Source organism: Amphibalanus amphitrite, unplaced genomic scaffold, assembly GCF_019059575.1.
Source record: "Amphibalanus amphitrite isolate SeventyFive unplaced genomic scaffold, NRLGWU_Aamphi_draft 000389F_arrow, whole genome shotgun sequence".
NCBI classification, from domain to species: domain Eukaryota; kingdom Metazoa; phylum Arthropoda; class Thecostraca; order Balanomorpha; family Balanidae; genus Amphibalanus; species Amphibalanus amphitrite.
The window spans coordinates 459,364-476,849 of NW_024881883.1; the positions used below are offsets into that span (position 1 = coordinate 459,364).

Below are 17,486 nucleotides of genomic sequence, written 5' to 3' on the forward strand. Positions count from 1 at the left end.
TCTGTCTTGTTGGGACGGGAGTGTCCCGGTGAGACTGGCTACGAAGCCGCTCAAAAGGTTATGTTCCTTTAGGAGCTGCCCTCCGTTGGGTAGGTTAGTGAAAACCGTAGGCTGACGAAAACGGGAAGTGTAAAAAATGAAGAGATAGATTATGAGGAAATAATGGGCATATTGCGTTTGGAAAACCATTAGCACGTTGCTGTTTTGTTTGTTTTGTTTTGTTGGGTTAGGCCCTTTCGGTCTGGCAAGACCATTGCAGAGCCGGAAGGATGATAGGAATTAGGGGGAGACATTGGTCTGGGCAGGCACCCTAGTGAGTCGCCGGGGCTGAGCCCGTCCAGAGGACAGGCCACCCAGCCCCAAGGCACTCACTGCAACCGGCTACGGGGTGCGCTCCCTCGGGAGCAGCGGTGCCGCTCCAAGGGAGCAGCCCGCATGAGTTAAAGTTGCCTGTCCATCCCGGAGGGGGGTTGCGGCGTGGAGGAGAAGGATTTCAGTATCCTGAGGATAGAAGCACGGAACGGTGCACGTTGCTGATCTGACCGCTGAATATGTTTATCTGACCTGCTGCTGCTCCCTTTCCGCCAGGTTTGCCAAGCAGCAGGAGCTCAAATCGCACGCCTGCGTAGGACCCATGATGCCCCCAGAGAACGGCATTACCATCACCCCCACGAGCGCTGTCGACTTCCGCACGTTCAGGGTCCGCAATCAGCTGAACGGGTCACCGTCTCGTGCCGAGAGTGGCGACTGATGGCGACGGTGACGCCGCGTCGCGGCCGCCCGGCGAAACTAAGCCGCGCGGGTCGACGCTAGGTGACGTTGGCAGCCGCGGTGCCGATAGCGCACGCGCAATGTGGCGAAGGAATAGCTTGGCACTACATGACCTGTCACGACGCTTGCTTTAGCGCAGCTTTAAACGCGCGGCGCTGAAGAAGGAATGACGCACGCGGTGTTTAGTGGTTCGTTCAACTCAACGTTTGGCACACGAAGCTCTCGCCATGGCTGGTTACGGCGTATGTGTGCACTCTGGACGCTGGCACTCGAAGAGGCCCTCTACCTCAATGTGTGCACTCGCACTCCTCTGTCCTCTTCGCTGGAAGCGCCTCGGGCATATACCGGGTCGCCGCTGCCTCTGCAGGCATTCAGTGCATACATAGCGCCACGCGGCGGGGACTCAGCGCAGAGCGGCCGCGTGATGGTGGCGGTTAAGATGGCGGCGATGTTTTCGCCTGTCTCCGATAGATGTCAGGCGCGGCGCGTGTTTGTGTGAGTGTTCCCGGCGGATATATATGACGTCATCTGTGTGTCCGCCGACAGTCCATGACCTCGTTTTGTTGTTACAGAGAAAGGTGCTCCATATAGACGTAAGTCTCACATTCTATGTGTGTTAACTGTGCGTGTGGGCGCCCTCACCGCAACGCCATCTAGGAGACATTTTAAACTAACGTCTACGCAGCAGCCAAAGACGTTGTCCATTACGGATGACCAGAAAGTCTGCTTCTTGAAGCTCCGTACTGATTCAGGGTACCACAAAGTTTTATTTCTGTGCACACGGTTGGTAGACTTTCGTTTAGCATTTGAACGCTGGGCATTTTCTTGTTGTGCGCGGTACCTAGCTAGATGTGACGCGCCAGCAGGTTGGCAATTCGCACTGTCTCCGCTAGGTGGCGTTATGGTCGTGTGGTATGTGTTGTTGTACCGTTTCCGGTAGGTTTTACTGACTGTTATTTGTTAGCTGTTGTGGTAGACGATGTGCTGTTCCATGTAGAAAGCGGGTCACCATTCGTCCCCAAGTACAATTGTCCTGTTGATTTGATTCAGCCAATAGCAATGCAGTGACGTCAAGAACGGGAGAGGTCAATTCCAGCTCAATGACTAAGCCCACTTGATCGACACCCCGAGCGTGATTTGCCCGACCTGTGTCCCTCCGTTCAGGAGAGTTTTGTTGGTCGCTCTACGGCTCTGTGACAATTCATGTTTAGATTACTTGCTCTCCAATTCAGGGCTCTCGCCCGGGCGCGCCCCGGCAGCCGGACCGTACCATCCGCTCCTTAGTTCGCAGCGAGTACCTCCAACTGAGGAGCTGCTCAATCAATTTTATACGGCTTTAACTACGGGCTCCCTGGCCAAGGGGCTAAACTGGCCGTCTGCATTAAGCCCTTGAACCTGTAGTTAACAAACTAGCCACCTGATGTCTCCATACATGTTTTGAGCTGTAAATACGTGTATATCAGTGTTAGGGGCCCGTGTGGTGTATGTTCGCCTCGCCCCAGATTTCTACGTTCTACGGGGATCTCTGCTTTAATTTGACGAGGTTTTTCGTGACGGGTTGCGGGATCTTGATAATGTGAACCTGAATTGTACCTTCCTATCGACAACGGTCGGTGTGCAGCGACTATGTTTTGGAATCCTGCTCGTCTTTGCGTATCTACCTCCTCCGTCCAGTTCTTGAGGCGTCGTGGGCTTCTGTGGCTGTATTTCCCTTTTCTGTGAGCTCCCAAGTCTGAGGTCGTGACAGTGGATGACGTCACTGGAACGCAAGAGCAGTCCGGGCCGGAAATGCAATTATTCATTGGTCGTCGCAGTTTTGTGACAGATGCTTGTTACCGTAGTAAATTTTCCTGGAGATGTCGCAAACAGGTTGTCAGATAATCCCATGATAGATTCGACTAGATACCATCTCTAATATTGCCACAGGATGAGATCAAAACCGCTGCAAAGTGAAAACCGTTAGGTACCAATAATTAGGTATATGAACGTGCAAATATTGTTGTCGTTTCATAAGCTATGATTACCACACTGTTACCATATATATCGCTTCGTTACCACTGATACCGCACCTGTTCAGGATTTCAAAACTGCCGTGCCCTCGGGCCAACATAGACTATACCCTGTTCTCTGTTGTGGAGAGACTACCGCCATGTTGAAAGATCTATTTCGCGATGCCGCCCCTGTCCGACGTTATGGTCGTTCCAGCTGAGAGCTCGCTCAATCACATAATATCCAACGGGCTGGTTGAAACAACGTGTTGTGGCATTTCGTGAACTGTTTGCCTAAGATTTCGTATTGTTTGACTGGGCGACTGCTGTGGCCATAGCCACAACTCGACATTTTTCACTGTTCCTTTGTCCGTACCTAAGATCGTACCTTCGGAGCGATTTGGTGGAAATAGCGGATAAACTTTGTCGACTGTGTTGCCAAGTTCTGGAATTCTGTATGCCACACGCTCTCGAGAAGAAAACGCCCCCTTTTCTACGTCATCGCCTCGCTTTGTTGATCTTGTACACATATGTCCGTGATTGGTCCTTCTCTCTCTGCGGGTGGGATTCCAGTTTTATATAATGTAATAAATAAATTATATCATGTTACTCAAACAATGTTTTCTTGGGAGCACCGACCTGCTGGATTGATCGATGAATGACGCGACAATGATTTCTACACCTCATTGAAACATTTTGCTCGTGCCTGGAGGATGCACCCCAGCACGCCTTCCCTGAGTACGCCTCTGCGTATGACCTGGCGGAGGTCACGGCGTGGCTGCAGTAGTGAACGGGACACGGTGGGAGGTGGGTGCGCGGTTGGAGCCACAAGACAAAGTGCCGAAGCTGAAAACATTCTAGGTAAGTCCGAGTGACAAAACTTTCATCTACGTAGTACATGACCTTGAACACTATGTACCCTGACTAGTTGTATCTGCTTGTGATGATAAATATGCTTTTTTGGCACTATTTGATTTCATTGTGCAAAGGCCCTGTGCAAATGCTGATTTGTCTGACCGAGATTACCATGTTCTCTCGGTAGACAACGACCCGTCTCATCAGGGGCGGATCCAGAAAATCTCCAAGGGAGGGGCCATTAGAAACCAGGAGGCCCCCCCCCATAATCCCACCTGTTGGAGGCCCCATCTTCCCACTTGGTGGGCCCCCCCCCCAAAAAAAACTGCGTCTATTGAGCTTATCTAGCTGTTCAGGTAACATCTCAACATCTGTGCAGGCTTGGAGGCCCTCTGTGCAGGTTAGGAGGCCCTGTAAAAGTGGTCATCTCTGTGAGTATAAGAGACCTCCAAGTTATGAAAAGCTTTACCAATCTTCTAACAAAGAAGTCTTCTCAGCTAGTCTTCTAAGAAATAACTAAGTGGGTAGGTTAAAAAAAAAACTCATCGGATTTCGGCCACTTTATTTTCAGGAGGCCCCCTTTTCAGCTTTTTAACTTTTTAGCTTTTTATTTTATTTTTGAAAAAAATCGGCCAAGGGGGGGGGCCATGGCCCCCATGGCCCCCCCCTTGTATCCGCGCCTGCGTCTCATACCATCAGATCTCGTTATTATCACATTTATTTCAGTCTCGCACGCACACATACACAGGCATCTACAAAACAAAGGCACTTTGCTACTGCGACCATACCGGCAACGTGAGCTCGCTACGTATGAAAATTTGAGATTTGAAAGGCGTCTATTTTAGCACGGTCTAACTTGCGCCGCTGTGCTTCAGTGACGCGACTGTGAAGCCATCTAGTAAGGTTGTATGAAAGTTCCTTCAAATAACCCATTTAGGAATATTAGTCCGTTTATCAAGTTATGGTTTTCTCTCCGAGGAAATAGTTCAGAAATCCTCTCAGCATATATCCTGGAAATTACCGAATGGCAGCCTTTTGAAAAGAAAATAATACGATACAATCTGTTACGTAAAAATTACAAAAATACTAGTAACCAATGCCCTCGAGCCAGCATGCGGCACAAATCGCTCAATTTTATAAATATGGCTTATGGTACCGCTCAAATCACAACTTCAATCATCGCACCGATTCACATTCATATCAAAGTACCGTTTACGAATGGATCGTTGAATCATCAGAAACTGGCTTGGCATACCTCCCCTTGCACTGGAAGAGACTTTAAGTCAATAGGGACGGAAGCATTGAGCTAGGTCTGCTGGTCTGAATGCAATGTTTGACAGCAGAACAGGCTCTTCATTTAACCACGATGTGGAAAGATCTGACCGCTCGACATCGAAAAAAAAAAACAACAGAAATTCGGCTTCCCTGTTCGAATACTGTGATGTCATTTGGATGTCAACACCAACATAAGTAGAAAAATATACATGGTAACAATAATGACTTTTGCAATGTACCAGGTTTACAATAATGTTGGATTACGTAGTTAGTTGGCCACTATGAACGTCTACCCTGTTACCGGCGTGCAGAAACCACGTAGCATATAAGTAGGAATATTGAACCCCTGCAGTACGAATGTCTTCATTCTGAACATGATGCCCCCCGGGCACGTCCAATCTCGGAGCTTCGGAGGGTCTTGCCGCAAATTTATATGTTTGCCTGTTCTCATGAACTAGGGGAAGCGGGGGTAACACCGCCCCCCTAAGCTTTTCGCCAAAATGAGAGAATATGTGTGAAGTCTCTTGGTAGTTATTGTTTTGGTTACAATATTTAAACATTTTCTCACGTGTTTTAGGTACTTATTTTGCATGCTCCTAAAAGGTTTTCATGTATCACGACTTTTAAAAATACCTTGCATATTTGCTGCCTACAAATTGTGTGGGTAACCCCGCCACCGGTGTTGATGTTAACCCAACCCATTCCTACGAAAGCTTTTAATTGTTCAGAGATCGTGTGCGATGAGTTTCCTGTCGGTAAGTGGTAATTTTCGCAAATAATCGGTAATGGACACCTAAATAGGTAGGTTCATCAGCTGTTTGCCAGTTTTATACAGCTGGCAAGTGCTTGGTCGGGATGCATGAAAAATATAAAGTAAAAAATCAAATAAGCTGCTTATTCCCGACTTAGGAACATCTACGAACATAAATAAAGCGTGTCTTTGGAGTTTCATCACTTATCACGCTACAAACAGGAAACACCGCAACCTCAATTGGGGTAACACCGCCATGGGGTGGCGGTGTTCCCCAATAAGTGATCACAAGCAAAAATCGCCAGCGGTAAGAATGTACTACACGGTTCAAGCAAACTTATCTTACTGGACAAAGCCGATCAGTTATTTTTCGATGTAATCAAGTAAATCAAAATGAGTCTCTACTTAAAGACATTCAAAAGTGCTCCCAACTCATCGAATTTTTATAAGAGAATGTGCATTTTTCTTTAAATGCCCACATTGAGCTTCGATTACACTGAAACACCGGAACACAAATCAGAAGACGCTTACCTTCGTGCGGTCAATAGGAAATAACGGATTTTTACACTTCACATTTCATACTTTCGCCGCCAGATGGGGTGGCGGTATTTCCCACAGTGGCGGTGTTACCCCCGCTTCCCCTAACTTGAAATGGTATACCCTCAAAGCCTTTATCTTTGGAAGCATGAGGCCAGACTCTAACCTCTCTTTTGATGTGTCAATGCAAGAACACAGAAGACATCCATAGCGAATCCAATCGCCTGATCTCTGAATTTAATCATTATGTCTGCAGTTCTCTAATACTGTTTAGCTCTACTGCAAGAATCCATTTAAAATCTATTGGCCAAAGTGGAAGAGCATCTGACTAGAGTAGGGTGTGTGAGCAACATCGACCCGAGAGGCTACAGACACGGCGCTACCAAGCCAGTCTAGTCGTCGTTTCTGGACACTACGTTTGACTGTGAGCTCCGGAGCCCCGGCACTGAACGAAACACAGGTGTGAGATCACTCAAATATCCTAACACACGACATATGACACTGAAAGATCGTTTACAAACTTATCGACAAAATTATCACATTCAAATGCAAGACACCTGATTGACTTGGAAAAATGAACCACAAGTAAATATGGCGTAGCAAAATATCACATGGTGAGATCGATAACAAAACAGCACATCCTAAACGAACATTGTGATCTTAGGAGCAGCATAGGAACAACATCTTACACAAACATAACCTACTGGCAGGGCTCCGAACTCCAGCTTATGGCGACGCTCAGTAGATGGCGCGCAGTGCGGCAGCCAGCACCACCACGGTGCCAGCGATTGTCATCGTAGTCGCTCCGTTGCATCCGTCTTTCTTGAAGCACTGGCAAGAGCGAACCACCACCTCCGCATTGCGGGAGCCCACGCAAGTCTCGCTGTGGTTGGCGTAGCCGCACGAGCGGATTATGCGCACGTTGCCCAGGACTGGAACGGAATGGGGTGACATGGTTATTGATGGGTGTGGCCAAAAGGTCATCAGGTGGACTAATGGTGTAAGGCTTCCAAGGTGTGGGGAGAAACACATCAGTAGGAACTGGCATTATGACAATTCAAAACTCCAGGAAAATCTCAGTTGTCAGCTGATGTCCTAGAACTGCTGAAGACAGTAAGTAGATGATAATTAAATCATTTTTGGTTTAGCATCACACTCTTAATCTCACAGATAACATGACAGCCACAAGCATTCCTCATTTCTATCCCAGATCATAGCACACTCTACAAACAGCACTGTGTTCAACTATCTAAGAGCCAATGTAGCCTCAATATCTTTGCTGGTGTGCCAACAACATGTGGCCATGTGCTCAGACAGACTGGAATCTCACCTGTCTGGTGTGTTTTCCGACAGAGCACCCGCTGCCCCTGCTTGGTGGGCTCATCACATAATGCGAGAAAGCCAGCTGCTTTGGCACGGTCCTTGTCAAATGGGTCCTCACAGGCAGTGTGGTCTGCAGAAGAGCACTCATGGCATCGCAGGCCTTCACCTGAGAAGGAAGAAAAAGCACACAGTATTATTGATAAATTCTAACCAGCCATGATAAGAGAAACCAATCAATCTTTACCTCCCTACATACCTACATAAAAAGGAGAATGCAAGTTTGCGAAGGTCTCCAGAAGGAAATGGGCATTGCATACAAAGCATACCAATACCACGTAAAGGAGAATGAACATTCATTTTAGATGTTAGGCGATTGCATTATTGTATTGCATGATTGTAGGTACTGTGTACCTGAAAAGTGAGATTATGTGATCAAGAAATAGCTGAGCAGCTGACAATCAATTGCACTTGCAACCTTGTACAGCGGTCAGTCCTGGCATCAGCATAGACCTATAGCAGGTATGTAGCTGAAGAACTGGTGGGCACTGGGCAGGTGTTACAAAGTGTTTTAACCCTATTAGTGGCAGGCTCCTGGCTACCCCTATTAGTGGCAGGGGGGGCTGTTTACGACCCCCCCTTGATATCTCGAGATCTAACGGGCCGATTTTCAAAATTCAAACGGCATTCGATTTCGCTCAACGTGATCTACATTTCTAAAAAAAAATGTCAATAGGGGGGTAGAGGGGGTTAAAAAAAGGTAAATTGCAGATACATTTTAGACTGTTTATCACGGCCAGGTTTCTGAACCAATCTTAACGCAACTTTTGCCGATCGATAGAGAATGAACCAGGAATTCACATGGATCCTAAAAATATGCCTTTTTAAAAAATCATAGGCGGATACAGATCATTGAGATTGGGGGTACACAAAAAGTATAGTAAATAAGGTATTTGTTGGTACTGTTTCTAAAAAGGGTGGTAATGGTCTTGTTATGTTACAATTTTCTTATGAGAGAACGACTACAATTGTATTGGTCATGCATAGGCGGTGTCAGGGCACCTATGTTGGGAGGTAAAACATAACCCCCCTTTTTGGACGCCTGGATCCGCCTATTATAGCAAAAACGTGTCAAAAGAGGATGCACAATAACTTTGTATATGTTATCACATGATACCTTTCATTCACTGTTCGTAAAACTGGTGCATACAGTTATAATACATCAGCATCGTGATCTTCGCCCAAATGACTCGCTTCACGAATAGGACCCCCCAATTCCCAGTGCTCTGGAGCCGCCCCTGGTAAAGTTATGAACTTGAAATTTTCAGGGAATGTGCCCAATTTAGTTTTAGGAAAAGTCAGAAAATTTCAGCATCGTAGCTTCAGCGGTTTCGGAGATATTCCCGAAAAACCTGAGGGGTGGATGAAAACAACCCCCCCTTGCCACTAATAGGGTTAAATCAGTTATATTCCATGATAACTAGACTGAAGCATGCAAGTATTCTTACACAAGTTTCATACTTACATCCAACAATATATGCAGAGAAAACCAGCAGCAAGGTCAGAAGCAGGGCAAAAATATTCATTCTTTGATAGGGTATGATCACAAAGGTCTCAAAAAGAGATAAAAGCGTAGGCAACAATTTGAGCAGGAGAGCAAGCAAGAGCGACCACCCAGCGAGCTAACAAGCAACAGAATTCGTTCACGAATCGCGGGAAAGAACGTTCAGGAACGTCGCAAAACCAACAAATCCGGATCGGTGTTCTATATACTCTGTCCGGATCGACCGGAAGCCCCGGGCGGTAACGATCAGTAACGATTTGCTCCAGCAGACGGATATCCGATGACCTTGAACTGGCGATGTCGTTACACTTATGAATCCCCGATAGAAATGACAAACACAGTTTACGAAGTCGGAACTCGCTAAAGTTCTGCACAAGCGGTCGAATCGAAAGCGGGTGTATTGTATTTGAACTAATCACATCATAGAAGGTGTACATTCCAAGTCAAAGTATCGAAACGACATTTTATCATGCGGATTCCTTTTAAACGTAATTTATGCCGCTGACGAAGTGACAAGAATACCTACCTAGATACAGTCACGAAACTGTCCGGAAAGCCGAGTACCTTAAACGTAATTCGTTAACTTAGTTACAAAGTTCACTTAGGCGTCAGCATAATTCTAATTGCCTTAATGGCTCCAGGTTCCAGCGAAGCGACCAGCCTACCTAGAGGGTACCTACCTAGTACCTACCTACCACGGATACACTGAATCGAATGCCCTCAGTTGTAAAACCGACTGCTGCCAGCTGACAAAACCGGGCCGAGTGCACCCCGCCTGCCTTATTCGAGCGGCGGACGAGGGTGAGGGGCGAAGGCATTCATTGCACCCAAGATACTGGTCAGTGGTCGTGCCTTAACTACCCTCGAAAGTCGAAACCAAAGGTGCCTACTAGCATATGTTTCTTGATGACAAGTGCATGCTTTCAGTTTCAATGTCACTCCAAGCTGTACCTATGCATAAAGCGCTGCAAGGACCTGGATTCGCAATACCTTTAAGCATGCCCAATCATTCAACACATCGACCAACCCTCCCCATCCGTGTCACTCGTAGCTTCATCTCTTCCACTATGACGCGAAGCCTTCCGAAGTCCCTCTGTCTCTTTAAACTCACCCAGACTGAATTCTGTTTGGCATTCAGCAACCACTAGCGCCCTCTTGGCTCGGACCACTGGTTTAATAGATTTCGAGCATGGACAGCGCAGTCTGTCAATCACGCCCTGGAGCGCATCAAAAGCCGAGAGCAGCGAGAAACCAAGCAGGAGGCCCAGGTACCCGCCAACATCGGCAAGAAGATCGCCCGGAGTGTAGGTGATGAACGTCTCCATCGTGTGGCGTACTTCTCCCAGACGAAGGTGGAGCACCAAGGTATTCTCATCACTCGGCTGCCACGGATTCGGGTGTTCGGTGTAGTCGAATCGGTCGCGAATGCAGGGCTCGGGACACGGACAGCTCGCCAAGCCTTCGGGATTGGTGAGGAAGCGTATGAAGGGTCGCTCGCCGAGGTAGTCAAAGTCAAGGGCGGCGCCACCGTGGGGGCAGTGGGGGCAGGCTGCCCCCACTGGCAGGAGGCCGTGGGGGCAAGACTATGTTTTGCCCCCACAAAATTTGGCTGATATTGACAAGGGAACAGAAGACAGGTGCAACATTCATGATAGGCGGTTATAATAGTACGCCTGTTCGGTCCCCGTATCAAGTGCATTAGCAGAACGTTCGTTCTCGGACCGTCTGTCGCATTTCTCCTACTCCCACTCATTCTCCTACTCATTTTCATTCACCAGAAGGCTGCACTCGCCCCTCGAGCTTGACCTCCAGGAGGTTGAGAGGCAGTTTGTCAAAAGTCGGCCAGAGAAGAGATCACCCTCTTTTGGGAACCCTTAGACTGACACTGAGACTGAGCTCAGGGAGGTATGACAAAATGTGATAGGTATGTATGTTCGGGTTATCTGGAAATGTATGTGGGTCGCCCTAATGGAGCTTATTCTGGTATAGGTATCAATCGTGTGTGAGAGAATCGCACATATACGTTCTACGGGAAAAAGAGAACTAGGTACATACCGACTATTGTTGTGAGGAATACACCATTTTATATCTCAACGAACAACATAACGTTTTCACAGGTTTGTGTCACGCAAGTCGCAATCTAGTTTTATAGTTTTATTTGTTCGCGACCCTAACCCGTCCGGGCCCGGGGGGTTAACCACCGCAGCCCGGGGTAGCCCCCCCCCCTCCCCACCTGTCTAACAACGTTAATAAGGCAGCTACGGAAACAAAAATGGTACCAAACGAAAGGTATCTACGAGAAGATTCTAAAGCACCTAAACTTTTTGACCTCAGGCCAATTTTCAAGGTCAGAAGTCAAGGTCAAAGGCAAAAACCGGCACTTTTGTAGTGGTCTCACTCAAAGTACGTGTTCCAGAGGACGGCATGGTGTATAAAACCGGCTAAAATGGATGGTAAACGAACGAAGAGAGTCTGGGGATTCGGATTCCGATGATGTGCATAACATTCAAATTCAAGGTCACGGTAATGCGCAAAACTGACCACAAACTTTGCATTTTTCTTATATCTTGTAAACTAGATTCCGAGATGTTTTGAAATGTTTTGGAGCTTAGCGGACCCTTATTTGTGCTTAAGCTTACGATACAAGGCTGGTACAGAGCACAGGGTCAAAGTCACAAGAGTATCCTTGCTAGAGACTATTTCACTTATTCAACTCAGGCATAATAATTAAGACATGTTTGCCATCCTGATGCTCTAAATGAATGCTTAGAGCAAAATGGATGCCAGAATCATGACCAGTGGCTACGAAATCATCACAAACGACCTTTCATGTGTAAAAGTCAACCAAAGGTCATTCGAGGTCACATGAGGTCAATATAAAACTTGACCTTTTCCAAACAATTTACATGTATGTCATTCGACGCGTCTCTACAAGACGAATGCGAAGGTACCACTGCCGCAGCTCTAGGACCATTTTTGCTGAAGTTATTTGCGAACTAAACTAAAATCCCAGCTCAGGGTCGTTGACCTGACCTCTGACCTGAGGTCACCAAAAATACTTAAGTAATTTTTCTAGGTCAATTGCTACACAACCGTGCTCGTAATTTGTCTTTATCTCTAAAACTCTATTTTGGGCATCTGGTTGAAGTTCACGTCTGTGACGCCGAAGTTTGCCGTGCAGGAGTCTAGAAAAATCGGCCCTGAGACGTTATCAAGGAGGCTAGGTCTAATTTGTTTGCTTCAAAAGATGTCAAATTAATGGGGGATAAGGCACAGTAAGTTCCGTCTTTCTATCCCTAAGCGTTCGTGAGGTATCGGAAATATTCGCCAGGGGGAGGCGAAAACGCCCCCCCCCCCCCTTCCGGGCCCGCGATGCTCATGGATTTTGCAGATCGGCGTATCAGACAACAGTCGGGTCACCTCAATCTTGCCCCCACTGGCGAAAATTCGTGGCGCCGCCACTGAGTCAAAGTCGATGTACCAGAGGGTGTCCGATGCTAAGCAGAGGGGCTTATCCGCAGTCACAGAAGATGACTCCATGCTGCAGTTCAGCCAGCGGAAGTAGCAGTGTCTTTGACAGGTCACTCGACTGTAGGCGGGGTCTTCCTCGCATGGTGCCCTCCACAAGTTCGGACGAACATCGCGCTCAATACGCAGGTGAAGCGACTTGAGGCTGGTCTCGTTCGTAATGGGGTACATGGTGACATTCTGCACCGGCAGGCCCCAGTACTCTTCATCACCGTGCACGAAGAGGAAGTAGCTGAGGATGACCCCGTTCCAGGGCTCTTCGAAGGCAGGCTGCCGGCGAAGACGAAGAGTGGCGTCACGACAGAAAGGAGTCAGTGTGGCGCAGATTCCACCGTTTCCGTAGTCGATAGTTGTGTTCCAAATACCACACTCTGTTTGCAGATAGTCCGGACTTTCGCTCAAGAAATTGGCTTCCAGTTTTTCGTCGGGGACGATGATCTCTGAAAGTTTCAAACCCGACCAGCGGAAGAAATCCACTAGTGAGCGATTTGAGAAGACGCCATGAACTTCCTTGCTGGAACCTTGGATGAGAATGCGTTGGATGCTGTCATTCAAGATGGAAGAATGGCACACGGAGAAACGTGGTCTCTGAAACGTCTCTTCCCAGCGAAAGGAAACGGCAGTGGGCTCTGAGAGACACTGGTACGTCTTCTGACCGGTCAAGCTCAGCCAAGCCACGAAAAGCAACAGAATGACGGCGTGCTTCAGTCGCATTGACATGCACCAACTTTTGAAATGGAGATTCCTGAAGACTTCTTTGCACTGGTTAACTCGTTTCCCCATTTCTGTCGAACATCTAGATGCAAAGCAGTCATAAGAGAGGCGGTGAAAAATTAACTTCCAATCGTAATGATGCTGCCAAAACAATAGCAGGATGCTGCTGAACGTCACAGTCTGATGGTGAAGGCACTGACTGATTATAGTTCCGTGTCGTCACTCGCTAGATGGTTGCCTTACCTATTCAAAGACAGTGCAATTGACTTCTCCATGTAGGCAGCTGCATGAAGACCGTTGGTGGAAACCATACGGTAAAGCTTTCCACGAGCGACGAAACCAAACGACTGAATTGCCACTGTTTTCAGCGTTGACTCTGAAGGGAAACTGACTGACTTATGCCTGACTTGCCTCCGTTATTGATTTAGGTGGGCCACCGCGTAATGGATACACTGGTTCCTACGTTTATTATGTGAATAATTCGGACATTTGCTGATTAAACAGCACTTGCGTGCAAAGACGGCTTCAGAGCCACATTTTGTTAAGTGTTTGTGCTGTGACGGCACGAGAAGCTAGAACAGGCAATGCAGGCCATTACACAAAAGTTGACATTACAATAAACATTATTCATAATCACCCTTTGAGCTACCGGTTGTATTTTTTAAGAAATATGCAATTTTAAAAAGGCATTCATTTGCGAATGTGGTTTCCTGCTGATCTACTAATGAGGATTCTTTGAACCAAAGTTCAGTTCCAACCTCAATGAATGTCTTTTGATGAACGGGATCGAGGCCGAGAGAGGACTTCTGAAAAAGCTTGTGCAGGTCGTGACTTCTATTGTATTGAGAATGTCAGGTGTGTCTCTCCTTAGTACCCACGTCAGAATTATAGTCGAACATCGAACGTCGACATGATATAGGCGGACCAGACCCATTGCGCTCCGCTCAGGTGTTAATCTTATCTTACATATCTAACCCGACCAACATCATGTGCCAGTGGCGGATCCAGGGGGGGGGGGCAAAATGGGCATTTGCCCCCCCCCCAAATTAAACGGCATGATTTTAGCATTACGCCTATGGACGATGCATGGAAAGAATCGATAAATTGTTATGGTTTGCCCCCCCCAAACCAGAGCCTATTTTAAGGGAATTTGACTGGGGGGGCAACCTGGAAAATTGTCTCTTATAATCCATCAACCCTCGCCCGTATTGGTATTTTCCAGCTGCGAACGTATATGGGGGGGGGGGGGGGTCCGTTGGACCTTCCCCCTTGCCGTTTCGACCCTGCTCGAGCTAGAGCTTCGTGGAAAAAACGACCGTGTTGCCCGTGATGAAAGGAAGCCGATGATACCCAATTTTAACCCTCGCCGACCCTCGCCGACACAGGGGAGGATTGATGCAACCCCCTAAGGTTTTTTTCGCGAATAACTCGCGTAAAAAGCTGCCGATTGCAACGAAACTTTCAGTACCCTCGCATTTATCAATTTTACAGCTACCCTGAAAATTTCATGACCCTGACCCAAATGACCTTTGACCTGTGACCTACTTTCCGAGACCATGTTTGGCCGGAATCACGATTCGGCGTATGTCGACTCGCATTAGCCGCGCTTTTGCAAGCTTTTCGTGCTTTCAAACGTTCAAACATGTGATTTGATGTTGCTCCCATGCATTAGGGTGGATGTCAAGGTCACCTGAAGGTCAGGTCAGGTCAGTGACCTTTGATGACCTCGGTTCACTTTTTCGAGTTTTACATGTTTCTAGGCCAGTTTTTGGAGCTGAATTCGAATTTAGCAACCCGATGAACATTTACGAAGCCTAGTTTTAGTGCCTTTGTAACATGTTACGAAGCTGTCAGAGGCGGTTGACACCTACTAGGAATACCCGGCAGGACCCCTACTGGTTGACCTGACCTGACCTGACCCGACCTGGACTAAATGCATGAAGACATCATCTGTGATCAAAACTCACATGATATCATTCGGATCAGCACCCCGAAAAACCCCATAGCAGCCACACTTTACGACGTTCTAACAGGTCCCGATTTTCCCGATTTTCGGGTCATTGACCTGACCTGGAAGGTCACCCGATGACCTAGGACATTAAAATTGGATATCATCGGCTTCCTCTCGTGACGGGCAGCACGCTCGTTTTTTCCGCGAAGCTCTAGCTCGATCAGGGGCCAAACGCGAGGGGGGGTCGTTCCAACCCCCCTTGTGCCGTCGAAGGACGCAAAATGGCCTGTGCCGGCGAGTGTTAAGGTCCTAGGTCGTCATCACTTGACCTTCCAGGTCAGGTCAATGACCCAAAAGTCGGGAAAATCGAGACCTGTTAGAGCATCGTAAAGGGTGGCTGCTATGTTTTTTCGGGGTGATGATCACGAATATCATGTTAGTTATGATTAAAGATGATGTCTTCATGCATTTAGGCCAGGTCGGGTCAGGTCAAGTCAGGTCAACCAGTAAGGGTTTTGCCGGGTGTTCGTAGTAGGTGGCAACCGCCTCTGACAGCCTCGTAACATGTTACGAAGGCACCAAAACTACTTCGCAAACGGTCAAATGGTTGCTAAATTCGAATTTAGCTCCAAAAACTAGCCTAGAATCTTATAGAGCTCGAAAATGTGAACCGAGGTCATCAAAGGTAAATGACCTGACCTGACCTTCCGGTGACCTTGACACCCACCCTAATGCATGGGAGCAACATCATATCCCATGTTTGAACGTTTGAAACCACGAAAAGACTGCAAACGAGCGGCTAATGCGAGGCGACATGCGCCGAATCGCAATCCCGGCCAAACATGGTGCCATGGTGCTAGGCCGCCGGTGCATCTGAAAGAACTGTGGGTGCCCCTGACAAGCCTGAAGTTCCAACGACAGGCCCGTGGTGCCCCTGACAGGCCCATGATGCCCTTGCGAGGCCGTTGGTGTCCCTGCTAGGCCGGTGGTGCCTCTGCTAGGCCGCTGGTGCCCCTGGGCCCTGAGAGGACTGTGGTGCTCCTGACAAGCCTGGAGTGTCCCCGACAGGCACGTGGTGCCACTTACAGGCCCAAGATGTCCCTGCGAGGCCGGTGGTGCCCCTGCCAGGCATGTGGTGTCCCTGCTAGGCCTCTGGTTCCCCTGACAGGCCTGTGGTGTCCCTTGGCCCTGACAAGCTTGAGGTGCCCCCGACAGGCCCGTGGTGTCGCTGACAGGTCCGTGGTGCCCTTGCTAGGCCTGTGGTGCCTCTGGCAGGCCTGTGGTGCCCCTGGCGGGCCTGTGGTGGTATCCCTGACAGGCCCAAGGTGGCGCCCCTGCGAGGCCGGTGGGGCCTCTGGCAGGTCTGTGGTGCCCCTGGCAGACCTATGGTGCTCTTCCTAGGTCGATGGTGCTCCCAACAGGTCTGTGGTGCCCCTGACAGGCCGGTGGTGCCCCAGGCAGGCCTGTGGTGTCCCCGGGCCAAAGGGGGCGGGGGTCATAACCCATATGACCCACCATTGGATCCACCACTGGTCATTACTTGCAGACTGACTCATTTGACATCCATTGCAAAACAAGTCACAGTTGTATGTTTGTCACCGTGTTCCTTTATGCCCATTTTTATAGTGGGCACATCTCGACGACTGGGGGGGGCAATTCTGTTGAGTGCGGGGGCATTTGCCCCCCTAGTTAACATGTTAAAATAGGCCCTGCCCCAAACTCTGAGCTGGATCCGCCTCTGTCATGTGCCGTGCGCAGTCTTCAGCTTAGAAGTCTTCAGTAGTCATCCAAAACACGAGGGATCAAATTAAGACGGATAAAACAAAAGCAAACAGCAATTCTTTACCGCAACCAATATGCAAGCAGGATTGCAGTAACAAAGTATAGGCATCAAATATCCGTGCATCAAATACGGTGTCAAACATCCTCTTACGACTGACTTGTAATAAACAAAACGTTGTGGCGTTAGGTGTTTCAAAGCCAACCATTTATTTTTAGGCATTTTTATTTATTTACAGCATAAAACCTTCACCCTGCCACTTCAGCGCATTTTCTCTAATGCGTACCTGACGACACGATAAATAATCATTTAATCATTACGATCGCACTTGTGAACAAATTATCTGAATAAGACTGTGGTCGTGCGCCGTCTAGCTTAGCAGCTCGGTGAAGCTATGGGAAATAATTTAATGTAGAGTCCTAGAGGTCAGATAAAAAAGACAATGATCGTGG

At 48.1% G+C, this 17,486-nt stretch overlaps 3 protein-coding genes across 3 annotated transcripts in view; 2 read left to right on the forward strand and 1 right to left on the reverse strand.

Annotated features, from left to right (window-relative positions):
* The window catches only part of LOC122390283 (sex determination protein fruitless-like), a 96,596-nt gene extending 93,219 nt beyond the window's left edge, over nt 1-3,377 (forward strand). Inside the window, exon 7 of the mRNA XM_043383045.1 lies at nt 589-3,377. The gene's annotated coding sequence lies outside the window, so the exon portion shown is untranslated. The remainder of the gene's footprint in view (nt 1-588) is intronic.
* A 166-nt stretch (nt 3,378-3,543) lies between these two features.
* Nucleotides 3,544-17,486, forward strand: part of LOC122390284 (caspase-1-like) — a 47,164-nt gene continuing 33,221 nt past the window's right edge. Inside the window, exon 1 of the mRNA XM_043383049.1 lies at nt 3,544-3,620. The gene's annotated coding sequence lies outside the window, so the exon portion shown is untranslated. The remainder of the gene's footprint in view (nt 3,621-17,486) is intronic.
* On the reverse strand, nt 6,453-9,332 carry LOC122390286. The gene is made up of 3 exons (XM_043383054.1): nt 9,023-9,332; nt 7,508-7,666; nt 6,453-7,109 (listed from the first exon to the last, which is right to left on the reverse strand). The coding sequence occupies exons 1-3, from the start codon at nt 9,081-9,083 to the stop codon at nt 6,916-6,918; spliced, it is 414 nt and encodes a 137-aa protein (XP_043238989.1). The 5' UTR covers nt 9,084-9,332; the 3' UTR covers nt 6,453-6,915.